At 44.6% G+C, this 21121-nt stretch overlaps 2 protein-coding genes across 2 annotated transcripts in view; one reads left to right on the forward strand and one right to left on the reverse strand.

Annotated features, from left to right (window-relative positions):
- Nucleotides 1–2404, reverse strand: part of LOC144953347 (uncharacterized) — a 142030-nt gene extending 139626 nt beyond the window's left edge. Inside the window, 3 exon segments of the mRNA XM_078883909.1 lie at nucleotides 379–453; nucleotides 1130–1320; nucleotides 2002–2404. Coding sequence (XP_078740035.1) covers nucleotides 379–453; nucleotides 1130–1320; nucleotides 2002–2404 — 669 coding nt within the window.
- A 4039-nt stretch (nucleotides 2405–6443) lies between these two features.
- LOC144953348 (uncharacterized) overlaps nucleotides 6444–21121 on the forward strand; it is a gene marked incomplete at its 3' end in the record, with an annotated part of 172854 nt that continues 158176 nt past the window's right edge. The window contains 3 exon segments of the mRNA XM_078883910.1: nucleotides 6444–6581; nucleotides 11240–11671; nucleotides 17043–17052. Coding sequence (XP_078740036.1) covers nucleotides 6444–6581; nucleotides 11240–11671; nucleotides 17043–17052 — 580 coding nt within the window.

Below are 21121 nucleotides of genomic sequence, written 5' to 3' on the forward strand. Positions count from 1 at the left end.
CGCGCCGCGCTCCCACGCTGCGAGCATACGTGCGCACAGCATCATCAATCAAACGCCACACTCCCCCTCTTTACACCGCTACGTACAGCTCTCGCACACTGCGAGCGTGTGCCCGTCTATAGCACTGTGCGGCACTCGCCTCCACGTCGAATAACCACGTTACCAATGCGCATCCGTATCCGAAACGTAACGAACGTATGCGCACTCACGCACACAGCTCTCCGCGGCACTCACTCACCACTGAATACTCGCGTTATGATCGCGCACCTGTATCACACATGGAGTGAACACACGCGACACCCACTCTCGCACCGCTCTGCGCAGCGCTCCCCCGAGGCGAGCCGCAGCACTACAAAACCACTGTGTACACACGCTCACCCACGCGCTCAGCTCCGCACAGCGCTCACTCGCGTGGCGAACTGCTGTGTACACCCGCGCACCCGCGCGCTCACACTGCTCGACAAGATCACGCGAGGCCACGCTTCGCTATGAATGATTTATTATCTGCTACCTGTAATTGATGTTAAATCAGTTTGAGTTGATGAGGCTGGCCTACGCACAACGAGTCTGTGTGCAAAATGTCAGCTCGATGGGATCACGGGAAGTGGGTAAAATAACGACTGAAAGATTTGCACGGTCGTAAGCAATCAAGCAAGCGCGCAAGCAAGCAAGTGAACTTAATATAAAGGATTTAATAAGAATATTACCTATTGGGTTTCACTCCCTAGTCGAGAAGGCCGCTCTCTTCCTTTTCTAAAGTTACATGCTAATTTCTCTGCATTCACTTTAAATCGAGGACGAAGTTTTTATTCAAAATAAGCGCACAATTACATATGCATGCATGAAGCACAATGGGCACATTACCCTTCGGTATGTTAATAGACATGCGGATTGTGCCTTCCAAAATTAACAATCGGACGTACTTGTACAGGTACTTGATCGCCGTGATGCTCGAGCACACCTCAACGTTGATGTGGCAATCGTATTTGTGAGAGAAGAATGGATTGTATGGAACAACCCATTGATTGAATGTCACATTGTCATATTTATTGGCCTTGAACTTGAGAACGCCGTCCGTTCGCAGGCGTCTTCTGTAGACAGGAAAGCCATTCTGGTTGGTTTGTGTCACCTCGGACAGTGCCTTCGGGAAACCCTTGGTGCACTCGCCGTCCTTTATAAACGGAGAGCTGGGGTTTAGGGCTCCACACGGGCCATGCATCATGCTGGTCAAAACTGTGTTGTACAGATGACAGTTCATCACGGCTACTGGAAGTTCCGCGGACACAAACTTGTCAAAGTCCTGGCGAGTCCTGGGTTTGTCTTCATGGGCGAGAATAATGAGTATGTGAGCGTGCAGCAGTCCACGCTTCTGAAACTCGACCACATAGATTCGCGCGATTTGCTGCCCAAATCGTCTTTGTGATTTCATCCCATTGAGGGTTGCACGTCACAGTCATGAACAAATCCGGCTTGTCAAACTCGCGCACCATCGCCATGGAGTCCTGATACTGCGAGTACATGTATCTCTCACCACCCGTGAACGACGCTGGAAGTACGACGCGCTGTCTGACTCGATCAAGGAAGTGACGGCGGCGGCTTGGCTCTGGATGCACTAACATGCCTTTGTCACGATCGTATTCCGACACTAAGCCTTCGTTTTCGCCTAATGCAACCACGCCCTCATGCAGGTACGCATCCAGAACTCCCTTGTAAAGATCCACTCGAAGTGTCTTCTGGTTTGCCGCGACCCAGCGCAGATTCTCCTCTTCGCACTTGGCACGTTGGTCAACCACCCACTGCTGGAACAGTCGCCCGCCTTGGTGGAGAACCGACTGGTCGTTTTCCTTCTGGTAGAGTCGGTACGCAACATGTTCGCGAAGCGCCATTCGCGTCTTGTTCCGATACGTAGCGCCGTTCAACCCAGTTCCCCGAGAGGGAGCAAGAGAGGACATTGAAGTGAATCGTATATGGAATGGGTTTCGAACAGTCGCAAAAGCCCACCTGACCATGGGAAGAGAAGCAAGTCTCGGTTGTTCGCCGCGTTGCCGTCATCAACCAACATAGCAGCAACCTCCGTGGCCGTGGGGAGATTGTGCGTTCGAGGTCCCGCATAGTTGTTGGCACGCAGGCGAAACACGACGTTGACGGGGTTGTCGCCGGCTTCGATCATGCTTCTCATCCGCTGACCCATTGTAAGGAACTCGCGCACAAACGGGTTGCACGTCTCCATCATGTGCTCCAAGTCCAACAGCGCGACTCTGTTCAGGCCGCTAAAAATCCCCTGTCGGCGAGCCACTCGTGCTTCCACATCTGGATCGTACACGTAAATCTGCGCAAACTTGGGCTTCGTTGTCTGACCGGCTTGATCCGTATACGGTAACAAAGATCCCAAGAAATGGCCCATCGCTCCTTGGATACGGTATGTATACACGCCTCTCTGCCCTTATATATAATACACGCAGTGCCTCTACCCTGCTCGCTATCAAGTCCCTACGCGACCGCCAGCTATGTTCTTGCGCGTTCAGAGTGTTTTTTTTACCCAAAGATGACCCTCACTTCCGCACGCACCACTATCCACCATAAGCGCACACTGGCACACTTACAGATGCAGTGGTTTGTTATTTTTGATTTAATTCGTAACGCACCATCCATATGCGCTCCACCATCCCATGCCCTTGTATTGCAAAGACACAGCTCCGGTGTGCGTGAGCGTGTGCGCCAGCCACAGTGACATTGGTCAGCAATGGCACCGTTCCGGTCGCACACAGGTTGGCCCCTGCATCCTCCGCCTGTATGTACACACACAGATCCGCTATGGGGCCAGCTGTTTTTTTATTTCTAAAATGTTATTTGTCGGTGTTATGCCGTCCATAGAGACGTGATCAACGTCAATACATCTAAATGGTAATAAGCCGGATGAAGCGAAAATTAACCATTGTACCCATCAAACAGTGAGCTCGGTTGCCCCATGGGGGTATTGAGCCATGGGCGAAAGTCCCGAAACTGTAGGGGGCGCTACGCAACTGGCCGTGGTCCCGGCAGGTGAAGCTGGCAGCTCAGTCCGCGAAGACTCAGCGTATAGCGAGCCCTGCCTACTCGTAAGGTAAAGTTGTTTGGGGACTCCACTAATCGCAGCACGCAGCACCTATTTTTCCAGAAAAATACGTATATACATAAATATACGTGTATAACCGTAACAACCATTCGCACACTTGCATACACACCACACTCACACAGCGCAGGATGTGCGCCCACAGTGCACTGTAGCACTGCGGCGCAGACCTTGGCAGACCTATGCTATCACACACCGCTTACCTTCTGTGTGCTTCTGCATGTTTGGAAATGGACGACTGACTGACTGACGCGTGCTGCCGCCACAAAGCACGCAGGCCACTTTGAGGCAATTAAATGTAAGGGATAATTAATTAGTCCAATGAGATTGAAGGCGACACCGACATAATTTCTCGAGCGCTGGTTTGATATGTAGGGCCGGGAACTGTGCAGGGCCACTTTGCACACACTTGTTTCGGCCCAATGAAAGATTAAGCACAGTGGTTTCAAGGGAATGGGCGCAATATTGATGGAGCTGCGTACGAAAGAGTGGTCAGTTTTGTCCACTGGGCCGTCGATCCGAACCCCACCAATAATGAACAGATTTTATTGAAAGTTCTGGAATTGAAAATGTATGTGGCTATCTGATTAGTGGAGGGTTCTTGGTTGCAGCCGCGGACGTTCTTCGTTGGGGAGATATCGCCACCAGAACGCAGTGTTCGGCGGGTGCAACAGCAACACTGTACCAACAGTAGATTTTGCGTTGCGACCATCACTGTGAATATGGTGTTGCGTGAAAGTAGGTGCAATTGTTGACCGAAGAGACGCTGTTGTGCGGCAGGTTTATTTATTTATATTTGTCGAATGAAAGTGAGCTGTGGCTTTTTGCCGGCTGTTTTATTAATTTTTATCGACGAATCAGAGCGAGCTGTTTGGGCGGGTCCGTAAATAAATTAACGTCCAGATACGCACGCAGACGACCAAACCAGCGTAGTTGTCTAAGAAAGATAGCGACCCCTGCCTACTCGTAAGGTAAAGTTATTTGGGGACTCCATTAATCGCAGCACGCAGCACCCATTTTTTACATAAATAAACGTAATATTAGCGTAACTACCATTCGCAACTTGCATACACACCACACTCACACAGCGCAGGGTCTGCGCCCACAGTGCACTGCAGAGGCGTAGCTAGGGGGGGGCAGGGGGTATATATGTCCCCGGGCGCCAAGGTAAAGGGGCGCCAAAATGAGGCTTACAACGTTACATTAGAACTTATTGCGGCGGGCGTGGCAGCCTGAAACTACTGCACAAATCTACACCTCAACCTAAAATTTTATATATCCCGCCACACACAGCCTACATGTCATGTAATTACATTTCATCAGGTCATAAGAATTGTGGATGTGGATTTTCAAACTAAAAAATGAACTATCAAAGAATAATTTTAGGTTATATCGAGATACATGCAAAAGATGCAGCAAGCCTAGAAAGTCATCGACGAGAGACTGAAATCTGACAACATACCTCTAGCCGACTGTCGGGCACAATGTTATGACAATGCTGATGTGATGACGGGGCATATATCCGGCCTTCAACAACGAATATGTGACAAAAATCACAGAGCATTGTTTGTCAACTGTGACAACCACAGTTTAAACTTAGCAGGAGTACACTCAGCTTAACAGGATCCACTTGTCGTCACATTTTTTGGAACAGTTGAAAGTATATATTTGTTTTTCTCTCGTTCAACAATTCGTTGGGAAGAGTTAAAAAAAGCGGTGTCCATCACAGTAAAGCGGGAGTCTGAAACACGCTGGAGTGCACGATCAGAAGCTGTTAAAGCTATCTATGAAAGACTGGATGAACTAGTAGGGCTGCTAGACAAATTATCGGAGGACGTAACTATGACGCCTGAAACCAGAAGTGATGCAGAACAGTTACAGGCATGTGTATTAAATTTTAACTTCATAGTGTTATTACATTTCTGGTATGTCATTCTTGGAAAAAATTATCGTGTTCAGAAGCGCTTACAGGACCCTACTATGAATTTCAAGGAAGCAGCAACTGATCTTGAATCTTTGGAGCATGAATTTGTCAAGCTTCGTGATGATTTGAGCCAAGTTGCTGTAGAAAACGCCAAAACAAGATGCACAGCCTGGGGGGTCGATGTGGACAGAATAATTCGGCGACGTTGGAAGATGCCAGGAGAACTGGCAAGAGATGCAGGACTTTCAGCAGAAGAAGAAATTGTGCGCGTTATGAAGAGCGTATTTTATTGACTTCAACAGGAGATGTCAACACGGTTTTAACGACTAAAAGACCTGAACACAAAATTTGGATTTCTGCTGGACGTCAACACTCTTCTATCCGACACAGATGTCGATGCAATTCGTCGAAATTGCACAGATTTTGGAAATTTCTATGACACCGACATCAATGGCCACGAACTTTCACAAAAATTGGAGATTGCAAAATGATGCTCAGTAATCGGAATGAAGTTCTACCAGAAACTTCTTTGGATCTTATTGGTTTTATTGTGTTTTATGGAGACGACATAATTCTGAATTTGCGAATTTCACTGCAAATTTTATTAACAATAGCAGTTTCAATTGCAAGCTGTGAGCGGTCGTTCAGCAAATTGAAACTTATTTTGTCGTATTTGCGTGCTTCAATGGGACAAGATCGTCTCAGCGATCTTGCTCTTCTTAGCGTTGAAAGAGAAACATTGGAAAAAACAGATTTTGATTACGTGATTGACCAGTTTGCGACAGTGAAATCAAGAAAAATAATCTTTTGTAGACTATGTCAACCAGTCTACGACAGTGACTGAGTGAGCCATGTAATATAATTTCTATAAATTTGCTTCTTTAAATACAATGTTTCATTAAAATTTAAATTATTATTCCTTCTTCGATGTAATAGGAAAATGTGATTAAACGGGGGGGAGGGGCGCCAATTTTATAGTTCGTCCCCGGGCGCAAAATATCCTAGCTACGCCTCTGGTGCACTGCAGCACTGCGGCGCAGACCTTGCCAAACCTATGCTATCGCTCTCTTCCGGGCGTGTTAATTAATTATTTTTTATCGAATCAAAGTGAGCTGTGGCTTTTTTCCGGCTGTTTTCTTTTCATCGAATCAGAGCGAGCTGTTTGGGCGGGTCCGTAAATAAATTAACGTCCAGATAGCACGCAGACGACCAAACGAGCGTAGTTGTTAAAGATGTATCATGTTTTGGAGTGCCAATCCCATGCCCAAAACGACTGATTGTCCGCTTAACAGCCTAGCCCATAAACCACTATTGGTGATAGTGTTGTTTGAGAGCAGCTATTAAAGTCGCTTTGGCAAACGAGGTGGTGGCTGGCCAAACCATGCCTCGCTGTTTGTCTCCGGAATGATGACGGATTGGTGCCGCGGGACGCAGCGTCTCATCCGACAGGCGTTGCTGCAGCTGGGTGATGGCATCCGTGAGTTCGTCAACTTTCTCTTCAAGTTGAGGCCGTCTCCATCGTGGTCTCCTCCCTCTGCGCGTGCTGTGGGTTGCTCATGGCCGAGGTGGAACTGCATGTTGAATCGGGTGTAGACGTTATTTTAGCAACATTTAAGTACAGTATTGTGTTTAGAATGCGTCTCGACAAGGAAGGTGACTTGTTGGATCAGAGTTTTTCATCAAAGGCGTTATCCCATCACGGGACATAAACATGCTGCCGATATAACAGTAACAGAAGCAACTACAGCAGCTACGAAACCGTTCGATGGCAAAGCAGCGACTTCTGCTTCTGCTCAAACTGCTGCCCAAATGTTTGTGGCCGGCCCTGCTCTCGTGGGACCCCACACGTTCATGGAAATAATATAGATGATCCTGCGAGGAACCGGTGCCTGGAGCGTGGTCAAATTCTTCAAAAGAAGCCAGGGACCTGCCTAATCCTTCAAGGCTGCGGTGCGAACCCTTGACGCCCAGAAATGCACAAGATTCTACCATGGGCGAGGGACGGGCGTCGAGAACCAGGTCAAAATGCGCAAGGTTGCGCTTGTAGGCTCCACGCAAAATATCAATACTGTATAGTGCTATTCGGTGCCATTGCGATGTAACATTCTACCAGCAGTGGGCAGCTTGATTCTAATACGACCATGGTGCGATTTTAATAATTGTGATGCGATTCTAAATCTGGCACCACCCAGGCCGCATTTACGACTCCCGATGTGCATCTACATTTAACATACATTCTAGCTCAGTGTTATTCGAATACTACCAAAGTGTTATTATAATCGTTTTAATCCGATCATAATCCTGCACCCCCCAATTCGCATATCCGACCACTGGTTCGCATGTCCAAAGGCCATAGATGCATATTACATGCATACGAGCACAGTTCGCTTGCACGTACACTATACATACATATGCGCAGAGTGTGATGTTAATACGATCACGTTGTAATTCTAATACTTGTAATGAGATTATAATACCGTACCTCTGTTTTTGGTGTGATTAAATGATTAAACTAATTTATAGTATTTTAATGTTTCGTGTTATCGTTGATAGTGTTACAGTTCACGTGTCATAGCGTACAGGATTCCCTGTATACTTGATGATTAGGGACCGTAACGTTGTGAATCGATTTATAATGGGGCCCTTTCCCCTCCAGGAACACATGCTAATGGGGAGACAGCCACGATGATGCCCGTTAAGGTCAGACTTGTGTGACGGAGATGCTCCACCTGAAACTCGGGTCCACACGTTTTTGCAATTAACATTTTAAAATAAATCGGACAAGTAGTTGTTGAAAATAATGTTTTATTCATCTGCAAGAATATTTACAGTACTACAACTCGTATCGAAAGTTTATGATGTCCTATGTTCAAACAGTTACAGTACAATCTTGATTTGAAGCTTTCGTGACTGCAGGAATCCATACTCTTTGATTATTTCGTTAAAGTCACGAAGGTCGAAAAATAATAGATCACATTATTGATCTATTATTATCTATTATTTTGTCTACCTATATGACGTTACCGAAAGAACCAAAGAGTATAGCTACAGTACAATGCAAATCAAGTCACTTCCAGGAATACCAAACCAAAGTATAATTCCCCATTGATGTCCTTATTAGTTCACCAGTTCTGTGTTTAAGTCAAAGCCAAACATCCAACGAACGCTTCATCAATGTACATCCTGAAATCAGTTATCTAAAGTCGCGTATTACCATCCAAAAAAGCGATATAAAGGAAAAAAAACAAGTAAAATATATCGAGTAAAGTTGTAACAACAGACTCATTCCAACAGGAACACTTGACCACGACAAGATTGTCAGGAATTGAACGGTCTCACAAACACTGCTCCTCGCACCACTTCAGCAAGTAATCCGATATCAGAAACCACCAACTGCACGTGACGAAATATTCTAAAAAACTGCAAAACTCGAGTATCAAAATCACTGACACATCAATTGTAACCTATTGCTTGGTCTAAAACATACACAATTGCACACAATGTGGCTTAATAGGTCTCACTAAACCCAAAATAATTTCAGTTATCCGTTGCTTTAGATTTGACTTTCGAGCGACACCATTACATCCCGCCATCTCTCGGGATCTAACTTCATGGGCTCGAAGGTGGAATATTTTTCAGGACTCATTTCAGCACCAATTTTGTAACCAGGCCCGGCTCTCGCGGGACCCCACACGTCGTTGGAAATTATTGCGATGATCATGTCTGAGCTGAGAATTAAGTGGCTAAAGATGACTTTGTTTAACCATAACTGTGTGTGTAGGTTAGTGTTATCGGGGCTAAGTGGATACTACTCATGAATGAACTCGCACTCCTTCATGACCGACAACTGTACTCATTTTGGTTGATCGAGTAGAACAAGGCACGTGCCACGTCTAGACGAATTCTTGTCAACAATAGTGGCCTAAAATATGATGTTAAAATAAACGTTAACACTGGATGCAACGTGCACCTCTTAATCCCTGCCTCGTATTTACGACTAACGATTGCACTTGCACATAACATACATTCAATCAAAGCAAAATGCTCATACGACCATATTGTTATTCTAAGAATTGTAATGCGATGCTAACCCTGCACCCCCCACAGTTCGCATATCCGATCCGCGGTTCGATTGAACGTAAATTTTACATACATATATACAGCATAGTGAAGGTTGCCTTGTTGTGGAGATGTAGTTTGGCTAAGGCACTGTGACCGGGTGATGACACGGATTCTGAAACAATGGAGTTAAACACTCGCTGCTTGGCCCCGTCGACAGCAGCGAAGGCTGTCATATACCGCCCCATTTACGAGTTTGCTCTTTGGGGCTGTATAATGTGTATAGTTGAAGGTGCTAGGTGTTGTCTTCTTCTAACAGCTACTAACGTGCGTGTGTTGTCTGTTTTTACGATTTGTCCATTGAAATTGAGTGTTGCAGTTTGTTAAAGAATTCATCACGTGAGCGTGGTGTTTTGCTTGTGGGAATTTCGCTTTGTCACAATTTGTGATTGTTATAATAATTGTAAAGATTCATAATCTCATGAGTTTATAATGAGTTTGTGCGTGATTCTTATACGACCACACCGTGATTCTAATGCTTCTAATGATATTATATTATTTCAGTGTTTTCGTTATAGTTTTACAGTTTACATGTTATAGAGTACAGTGTATCCCCGGCATACTTCGGGATTAGGGAATGGTAGGTTGAGAAACGATTAACAACGGGGACCTTTCCCCTCAAGGAACACGTGTTAATCGGGTAGACAGCCAAGATGCTGCCGGTTAAGGGCACACTTGTGTGACGGAGATCCTCAACCTGAAATTATGTGTTGACATACATTTTGTCGAATTAGGACAAGAAATGGTCCTTGCTGATTGTAAAGTGACGAAAAAAATTAACACGTTTTTGCTAGGAACATTTTAAAATAAAGAACGGACAAACATTTGTTCAAAATATGTTTTTATTCATCTGCAATAATGTTGACGTTAAAATTCGAACCGAATATTTTTTATGTCCTATGTTCAAACAGTTACAGTACAATGCAAACCATGCCAAAGCGTTAAAGTATCATTCTCCAATATTTTCTTATTAGTTCATCACGTTTGTTCACCTGTGCGTCTATGTTGAAGTCAAGGCCATATATCCAACGAACGCGTCAATGTACATCCTGACATCAACTATCTAAAGTCGATTATTACCAACCAAAAAAAACTTTATACTTGAAAAAAAAACCTTTTAAAATGTTGAGTAAAGATCTAACTACAGACGCATTCCAACTTTAGCTCAACAGGAACACTTAACGACTACAATTGAACCCTCTCACAACCAGTGCTCATCACACCACTTCGGCAAGTAATCCGATAACATTACAAACCACCACTGTGCACGGAATTAAACTCACAAAAACTGTAAAACTAAAATGGTCAAAATTACACACAAGTACTCGATACATATTGATAGGTATAGCCACATGACATAATATTTTGTCAGTCACCCCGAGCTCTCTGGTTGACTCTCGAGCCACTCCATTACATAGGCGCACAATTACACACTGAGATGCACTTACATATTCATGCTTGAAGCACAATGGGCACATTACCCTTCGGTATGTTAATAGACATGCGGATTGTACCTTCCAAAATTAACAATCGAATGCAAATATCCTGAAAGACAAAGGATTGGATCCTAGGGGGGGAGTTATAAGGCGGCTCAGAAGCAGAGCTCAATGCCATTTCGAGAGGGAACTTGATGAGGTTGGACGCTCGACTCGTCGCTCTGCTGATCGCCCTTCAACCGCGAGACAACGCAGCCTGGCGAGCACAATTGCTGTGTCGACAGTTAGGCGACTTTGCGTCGGGAGAGTTCGTGGCGACATCTTCAGACGGGTTCCAGACATCGATATACCGTGAATCTCCAAGTAAGTGTCTATTTTCGCGGATAAACTCTTAAACGTGTTCGTCGTCAAATTAGCGGTATTTTTTTGCGTCTCGGTTAGACGCGAGTGTCGTTCTTGTTTTAGCAGTTAACAAAATCCAAAACTCAACGCTAAACATCATTGCGGCATTTGACTCGATAACACCGCTGCTGTTACTACCCTCACATGGAGCAGAAACGCTCTCCACAGCCACACGCACACGGAGACATGAAGCCATTCCATTGCTCTGTGTGTGGGAAGACATTTTCACGGCCATCACATCTTCAGAGTCATCAGAGAACACACACGGGCCAGAAGCCGTTCCCGTGCCCAGTGTGTGGGATACCATTTGCACACTCATCAAATCTTCAGAGACACCAGAGAACACATACGGGCGAGAAGGCATTCCTGTGCCCTGTGTGTGGGAAGACATTTGCACAGTCATCACATCTTCAGAGTCATCAGAGAACACACACGGGCGAGAAGCCATTCATGTGCTCTGTGTGTGGGAAGACATTTGCACAGTCATCAACTCTTCAAACTCATAAGAATACACACACGGGCGAGAAGCCATTCCTGTGCCCTGTGTGTGGGAAGGCATTTGCACACTCGTCAACTCTTCAAGACCATCAGAGAACACACACGGGAGAGAAGCCATTCCTGTGCCCTGTGTGTGGGAAGACATTTGCACACGCATCAAACATAAACAGGCATCAGAAGGTCCACAATGATAGGAAACTGAAATCAAAAGCTGAAATTCAAGGTGCTGCAATGAGTCCTGAAGAAGTTTCCACCTTCGATCCCATGCAGTTGGATCCCGAGAGATGGCTGGATGTAATGGAGTGGCTCGAGAGTCAACCAGAGAGCTCGGGGTGACTGAAAAAATATTATGTCATGTGGTTATACCTATTAAGCCGTATCGAGTACTTTTGTGTGTAATTTTGACCATTTTAGTTTTATAGTTTTTTTGAGAGTTTAATGACGTGCACAGTGGTGGTTTGTAATGTTATCGGATTACTTGCCGAAGTGGTGTGATGAGCACTGGTTGTGAGAGGGTTCAATTGTAGTCGTTAAGTGTTCCTGTTGAGCTAAAGTTGGAATGCGTCTGTAGGTACATCTTTACTCAACATTTTAAACGTTTTTTTTCAAGTATATAGCTTTTTTTTATTGGTATTCAGGATGTACATTGATGACGCGTTCGTTGGATATATGGACTTGACTTCAACATAGACGCACAGTGAACAAACGTGGTGAACTAATAAGAAAATCATGGGGAATGAAACGCTTTGGTATTCCTGGAACGGAAATGGTTTGCATTGTACTGGAAATGTAATAAATATTCCCTTCGAGTTTTGACGTGAAATTATTGCAGATGTATTAAAACGTATTTTTAACAAATGTTTGTCCGTTCTTTATTTTATAATGTTCCTAGAAAAAATATGTTAAGAGAATTTCAGGTGGAGGATCTCCGTCACACAGCATCTTGGCTGTCTACCCGATTAACACGTGTTCCTTGAGGGGAAAGGTCCCCGTAGTTAAACGTTCATCAACGTACCAGTCACTTATCCCGAAGTATGTCGGGGATAAACTGTTCTCGATAACATGTAGACTGTAATACTATAAACGATAACACCAAAGATTAAACGATTATAAACTAGTGTATTAGTAGGTATTACAATATCATTAGAAGCATTAGAATCACAGTGTGGTCGTATAAGAATCGCTAATATGTATGTATAGTGTACAGCAACAACTGCAGCAGCAACTGCTGCAGCAGCAACACAAGTCTGACCTTAACCGGCAACGTCTTGGCTGTCTCCACCATCAACATGTGTTCCTAGAGGGGAAAGGTCCCCGTTATAAATAGTTTAGCATCGTTCCTTTCCCTAATTCCGAAGTATACTGGAGATCACTTGTACTCTAAAACATTTAAACTGTAACGCTTTAAAGATAGCATTAAACATTAAACGAATATAAACTAGTTTTTTAATATAATTTATAAGACCGTAAACGGAGGGACAGTATTAGAATATCTATACTCGCGTAGGTATAAACTTGCAGTCGCCGCCCGCTTCGCGGGCGGTGTGTATGTGCTTGGTTGGTGGGGAATTGAAAGTGGCTGGACACAATAAACATGTTTTGGTGATTGTTTTATGTTTATTTTTGTGATGTTATATGAATTTTTATGAGACGCTCAATCGACAATATTCAAGAATGCCACTTATTCAAATATAGAATGCAACTTATTGAAATATCTGGCGATACACGATATTCTTCGTGTACACTCCGTCTTCCTCCTCCTCGTCAGGTCCCTCAATAAGCGCCTTGATGTTGGATCTTGCCGTGACTCGCGATAGTGTCACGTACAGTTGGCCGAGCGAGAAACATGGCGTTGGTAGATATAATCCCAGGTTGTGAACAGTTTGCCCTTGCGCCTTGTTGATGGTCATCGCGAATGCTGGGACAATGGGGAACTGTTTGCGCCGAAGTCTAAATGGGAAGTCCTTCGTGTCCAATTCGCGGCGGATATGGTTGTTCTCAAGCAGCGAGTCCAAGACCAAGTGTGGGTACTCGGAAAGCTGCGGGAGGTCGTCAAAGTCCGACAGAGCCATCCCACCTGCCGTGAGGAACTCGTGGAGGCTGTGAAGGGTCTTGAACTTTACCATTTCTTTTATTTTCTTTGATGCTGCTAATCCTGCATAATGCACGGGTATAAGTAGTACTAATCACATACCTGCATTTCCCATATCCCCTCCCTTTGATGCTGCTAATCCTGCATAATGCACGGGCATAAGTAGTACTAATCACATACCTGCATTTGCCATATCCCCTCCCTTTGATGCTGCTTATCCTGCATAATGCACGAGTATAAGTAGTACTAATCACATCCCTGCATTTCCCATATCCCCTCCCTTTGATGCTGCTAATCCTGCATAAAGCACGGGCATAAGTAGTACTAATCACATACCTGCATTTCCCATATCCACTCCCTTTGATGCTGCTAATCCTGCATAATGCACGGGCATAAGTAGTACTAATCACATACCTGCATTTCCCATATCCACTCCCTTTGATGCTGCTAATCCTGCATAATGCACGGGCATAAGTAGTACTAATCACATACCTGCATTTTCCATAAATATGCTAAATTCCTATTGATATGCAAATTATTTTGTCAAGGCACCCTTTCCCCCCCTTCCAACCCAGCTTATATATATGCTCCAAGCACGTGTGCTGTTTCATTCAAACGCTGTCGCCTCGACAGACCTGGTTTTCAACTGAGGACGGCTGCTTGCGTTGTGGCCGAAACGTCGTGAGAATTATTTTATTATGTTTAATTTTTTTAATTTTATTACTTCCCTTCTACGTGACTTTACCGAAAGAACCAAGAAGATTTACCATTTCTTCTTTGTTGGTCAGCTGGCGGTACTGGTACTCGTAATCGCGAGCCAATTCGTCGTAGAATTTATCCCAGAGAGCCTTCGTATCTGCTGGCATGGAATACAGTAGAATGGTAGCGAAGAGTTGACGAAGCTGGTACGGCATCTGAAAGAGCGAGGCTTCTTCCAGACACGCAACCCATTCGCGATCGCTCTCAAGGTAGCCTGCTCGCATGGCTGCTTCCAGCGGTTTGTTTTGTTTAATTTTATTCGTAACGCACCATCCATATGCGCTCCACCATCCACCATGCCTTTGCATGGCAAAGACACAGCTCGGTGTGCGCCATCCACAGTGACATTGGTCAGCAATTGCACCGTTCCGATCGCACACAGGTTAGCCCCTGCATCCTCCGTCTGTATGTACACAAAGAGACAGATGCGCTAAGGGGCCACCTATTTTTTTCTTATTAAAATTTTATTTTGTTGGTGTTTTTACGTTTACGTATTCCCATTGTGGGTGTTTTACGCATGCATCAGATTTTTGGGTTCCTCACATATGGTATCAGAGGTGTGGGTCACTCTCAATCGAACAATAACGGGGATCGTTTCAGTTATGATAGCTTGCAGATAGAAACATTGCATGATCGTATACTAATAATGACAGAATTTGTACCCCAGTGGAGGGCATCCCCCACCCAGCACTTCTTACCGGCACTGTGAGACTTACAAATCCAGACCTCTCCTCCTCCTGAACCGTTCACAATACCCTGTGGTAGTACCATAATCATCTCAATAAAGCGATCACTTTCCAATGCCCATTTTGATCCCGGGAGTTACCCGGGCGGTGTCACACTGTACTCATTGTTTTAGCATGTCGAAAATTCCGATATGGCTTGTGCAACGGCCAGAGAGTGACAGCGGCGGGGGCCGGGCTGCAACCTTTGTAGACAGTTTATCACATTTCAAAGTGCATGGGATTGGCACTCCAAAACATCATAAATGTACAGTAACGCCAACTACATCCGTGCCAAACATGATACGCGGACACATGCTGCATATTATGCAACACATGCCCTTACCAGCAGCAGCATGCACAACATCTGAATTACACAACCGAAGTAGACAGCAAGCCGCCCATGGAGACGTGATCAACGTCAATACATAATAATGGTAACAAGCCGGATAAACCGAAAAGTACCCATTGTACCCATCAAACAGTCAGCTGGGTTGCCCCATGGGGGTATTGACCCATGGGCGAAACTGCAGGGGGCGCTACGCAACTGGCCGTGGTCCCGGCAGGTGAAGCTGGCAGCTCAGTCCGCTAAGACTCACTGTATAGCGACCCCTGCCTACTCGTAAGGTAAAATTGTTTGGGGACTCCACTAATCGCAGCACGCAGCACCCATTTTTTACATAAATAAACGTAATATTAGCGTAACTACCATTCGCACACTTGCATACACACCACACTCACACAGCGCAGGGTCTGCGCCCACAGTGCACTGCAGCACTGCGGCGCAGACCTTGCCAAACCTATGCTATCGCTCTCTTCCGGGCGTGTTAATTATTTATTTTTATCGAATCAAAGTGAGCTGTGGCTTTTTGCCGGCTGTTTTATTTTCATCGAATCAGAGCGAGCTGTTTGGGCGGGTCCGTAAATAAATTAACGTCCAGATACGCACGCAGACGACCAAACCAGCGTAGTTTAAGATACGTAGGAGGATTGGCGATGGGTTTAAAGTCATTATGCCCATGCATTATGCAGGATTAGCAGTATCAAAGGGAGGGAGTAAGGTTAGAATTAATAAAGGGAAAGAATGTTAATAATATGGCGCCACAGCAACTAATATGATTTTAGACTACACATTGTAATATTACACTATGTATTATTCTATCCACCCAACTGTATACCACACTGCTGTATATTCACTATACGATACTATATATTACTATATATTACCTGTATAAGGTAATATATAGTAATATATAGTATCGTAATTGTATAGTAGTGATTAATCCCATATCTGCATTTTCCATAAAATTCTAAATTCATCTGTTGATATGCAAATTCCTTTGTCAAGGTGCCCTCCCCCCTCCAACTTAAATATACGCTGCCAAGCTTGGTGGTGTTCATTCAGACGCTATCTTACCGACAGCCCTGTTCTTCACCTGAGGACGGCTGACTGCGTTGTGGCCGAAACGTCGTGATAATTGTTTTATTCTGTTTTATTTGTATTATTTTATTATTTCCCTTCTACGTGACTTTACCAAAAGAACCAAGAAGATAACCTACATACAGTTATGGTTAAACAAAGTAATATTTAGTCACGTAATTCTCAGTTCAGACATGATCATCGCAATCATTTCCAGCCCGGCCACAAACAGCCGGGAAGCAGAAGCAGCAGAATCAGAAGTAGCTGCGTCGCCGTCGAAATGTGATGTTGCTGCTTCTGTTGCTGTTATATACGCAGGGAGGTGGTGTTCCATGATGGGATTACGCCTTTGATCAAAGACTCTGATCAAACTTACCCTATTGACGCCTTTGATGGTCGCATTTGATCAACTCTGATAGTTGTAGGCTCTCACATCTTAAGCTCTAACATAGTAAAACATAATATTATAACCTATGAACGCTGTAAAACACTTTTTAACTGTTATAGTGGGATTATAATCGCATAAGAATAATTAGAATCGCACTGTACTCAGATTAGAATCACACTGGTGTCGTATGTATGGTAAGTGAATATGCGAACCGGGTATAGGATATGCAGGATTAGAATCGAATTACAATTATTCGAATCCCACTAGTCGTCAATTTGTGATTGTTATAATAATTGTAACGATTCATAATCTTATGAGTTTATAATGGGTTTGTGCATGATTCTTATACGACCACACTGTTATTCTAATGATATTATAATACCTTACCTCCGTGTTATCGTTTATAGTGTTACAGTTTACATGTTATAGAGTACAGTTTATCCCCGACATATTTCGGGATTAGGGACTGTTACGTTGATGAACGATTAACTACGGGGATCTTTCCCCTCAAGGAACACGTGTTAATCGGGTAGACAGCCAAGATGCTGCCGGGTAAGGGCACACTTGTGTGACGGAGATCCTCCACCTGAAATTCTCTGAACATGTTTTTCCTAGGAACATTATAAAATAAAGACCGGACAAACATTTGTTAAAAATACGTTTTTATTCATCTGCAATCATTTTTACGTCAAAGCTCGAAGAGAATATTTATTATGTCCTATGTTCACACATTTCCAGTACAACGCAAACCATTTCCGTTCCAGGAATACCAAAGCGTTAAAGTATCATTCTCCATGATTTCCTTATTAGTTCACCACATTTGTTCACTGTGCGTCTATGTTCAAGTCAAGGCCATATATCCAACGAACGCGTCATCAATGTACATCCTGAAATCGGCTATCTAAAGTCGAGTAATACCAATCAAAAACAGCTATATACTTGAAAGAAAAAATGTTTAAAATGTTGAGTAAAGATGTACCTACAGACGCTTTCCAACTTTAGCTCAACAGGAACACTGAACGACTACAATTGAACCCTCTCACAACCAGTGCTCATCACACCACTTCAGCAAGTAATCCGATAACATTACAAACCACCACTGTGCACGTCATTAAACTCTCAAAAAAACTGTATAACTGAAATGGTCAAAATTACACACAAAAGTACTCGATACGGCTTAAAAGGTATAACCGCATGCAACATTATATTTCAGTCACCCCGAGCTCTCGGTTTGATCCTCGAGCCACTCCATTACATCCAGCCATCTCTCGGGATCCAACTGCATGGGATCGAAGGTGGAAACTTCTTCAGGACTCATTGCAGCACCTTGAATTTCAGCTTTTGATTTCAGTTTCCTATCATTGTGGACCTGCTGATGCCTGTTCATGGTTGATGACCGTGCAAATGCCTTCCCACACACAGGGCACAGGAATGGCTTCTCGTCTGTGTGTGTTCTCTGATGATTCTGAAGATGTGATGACCGTGCAAATGTCTTCCCACACACAGGGCACAGGAATGGCTTCTCGCCCGTGTGTGTTCTCTGATGACTAAGAAGATGTGACGAGTGTGCAAATGTCTTCCCACACACAGGGCACAGGAATGGCTTCTCGCCCGTATGTGTTCTCTGATGGTCTTGAAGAGTTGACGAGTGTGCAAATGCCTTCCCACACACAGGGCACAGGAACGGCTTCTCGCCCGTGTGCGTTCTCTGATGAGTTTGAAGAGTTGACGATTGTGCAAATGCCTTCCCACACACAGGGCACAGGAATGGCTTATCGCCCGTGTGTGTTCTCTGGTGACTCTGAAGATGTGATGACTTTGCAAATGTCTTACCACACACAGGGCACAGGAATGGCTTCTCGCCCGTGTGCGTTCTCTGATGAGTTTGAAGAGATGACGATTGTGCAAATGTCTTCCCACACACAGGGCACAGGAATGGCTTCTCGCCCGTGTGTGTTCTCTGGTGTCTTTTAAGATTTGATTGCCGTGAAAATGCCTTCCCACACACAGAGCAATTCAATGGCTCATTGCCTCCGTGTGCCTGGGGATGTGGAGAGCGTCTCTGCTCCATGTGAGCGTAGTAACAGCAGCGGTGTTATCGAGTCAAAAGTACGCTATCGGCCGCAAGGATGTTTAACGTTGAGTTTTGGATGTTGTTAACTGCTAAAACAAGAACGACACTCGCGTCTAACCCGAGACGCAAAAAAATCCCGTAAATGTGACGACAAACACGTTTAAGAGTTTATGCGAAAATTGACACTTACTTGGAGATTCACGGTTTATCGATGTCTGGAACCCGTGTGAAGATGTCGCCACGAACTCTCCCGACGCAAAGTCGCCTAACTGTCGACACAGCAATTGTGCTCGCCAGGCTGCGTTGTCTCGCGGTTGAAGGGCGATCAGCAGAGCGTCCAACCTCATCAAGTTTCTTCTCGAAATGGCATTGAGCTCTGCTTCTGAGCCGACTTATAACTCCCCCCCTAGAATCCAATCCTTTGTCTTTCAGGATATTTACATTCGATTGTTAATTTTGGAAGGCACAATCCGCATGTCTATTAACATACCGAAGGGTAATGTGTCCATTGTGCTGCATGCATGAATATGTAAGTGCATCTCAGTGTGTAATTGTGCGCTTATTTTGAATAAATGAAAAAACACGTTCCCCATGCCCTCCATTGTCCTCTATTTAAAGTGAATGCAGCCCAGTGGTGTTGCCAAAAATCGCCGAGCTTCGGGAGTGAGCACATACAGACGCGTAGAGACCACACTTGCAATATAATCACTCTAACATCAGTAACCAAAATCCGATCTGGTACATGGTCTCCGCTTGGTCTGGATTGTATCTGTCATCACTCCGGAGACAAACACGAGGCATGGTTTGGCCAGCCACCACCTCGTTTGCCAAAACGACTTTAATAGCTGCTCTCAAACAACAATGTCACCAATAGTGGTTCATGGGCTAGGGTGTTAAGCGGACAATTAGTCGTTTTGGGCAAGGCGTATGGGATAATACACACCTCTGTTATCCCATGAACACAATACACAGCATCGGGAAGGATGACTTGTTGCGGAGATGTAGTTTGGGGAAGGCGCTATGACTGGAGTTCGGCGATGTGACTGGGTGATCACACGGATTCCGAAAGCTGTACGTAGCGGTGTAAAGAGGGGGAGTGTGGCGTTTGATCGATGATGCTGTGCGCACGTATGCTCGCAGCGTGGGAGCGCGGCGCGAGGCTGTAACAGTAGGGGCGTCGCGTTCGAATGCCGGCGAAACCGTAGCGGAGGTGGGGTAACGTAAACGGAATAGGGGATGCAGGCGGGAGGGACCCCGGGGGCCAACGGCCCCCACATCTACAATATCAGAGTTATTAATTTAGGAGCTTTCGCGACTGCAGGAATTATTCTTTGGTTCTTTTCGGTTAAGTCGCGTCTAAAAATAAAATAATAAATTAAAATAACATATTACGACGTTTCGATTGCAACACAAGCAATCATCATCAGGCATAAAAGAAACAGCAACAAAACATCTAACTAGAAAACTATAGACAGACATACAAGAAGACAGACATCACGACGGCACACAGAGAGAGGACACAAATCGGAAAACTATAGACAGACATACAAGCAGACAGACATCACGACGGCACACAGAGAGAGGACACAAATCGGAAAACTATAGACAGACATACAAGCAGACAGACATCACGACGGCACACAGAGAGAGGACACAAATCGGCACAAAGAGAGGGGTCGTTTCTGTGACGGTCCTTAAATATAGAGAGGGGGGGCGGGGACGGAGAGAGGGAGGGGGCAGAGAGAATTAGCACATCAATGAGTGTACGGCAACGTAGTGTACGGCAACGTACTGCTGTAGAACGGGCACGCAAGATTGAAAACTAGGAGGCACACGAAAATTAAATAACCTAGCAAAATATCGAAATGTGATGTAATACAACACAGAGAGTCGGTTAACACACAATTAATGCATAGCCTGGTTGATTACGTGTTTCAAAATTTGCTAAGTTAGAATTTTAAGTGTGAAAATTCTAAAGAGAGGACACAGGCAGAGAGAACAAATAGCCAGAAAGAAAAGGATAAGCTTAAAACTTCCCCGTAGAAGTGGTTCAATCTTAATTTAGGAGCTTTCGTGACTGCAGGAATTATTCTTTGGTTCTTTTCGGTTAAGTCACGTCTAAAAATAAAAAAATAAAATAACATATTACGACGTTTCGATTGCAACACAAGCAAT

Source organism: Lampetra fluviatilis, chromosome 74, assembly GCF_964198595.1.
Source record: "Lampetra fluviatilis chromosome 74, kcLamFluv1.1, whole genome shotgun sequence".
NCBI classification, from domain to species: Eukaryota; Metazoa; Chordata; class Hyperoartia; order Petromyzontiformes; family Petromyzontidae; genus Lampetra; species Lampetra fluviatilis.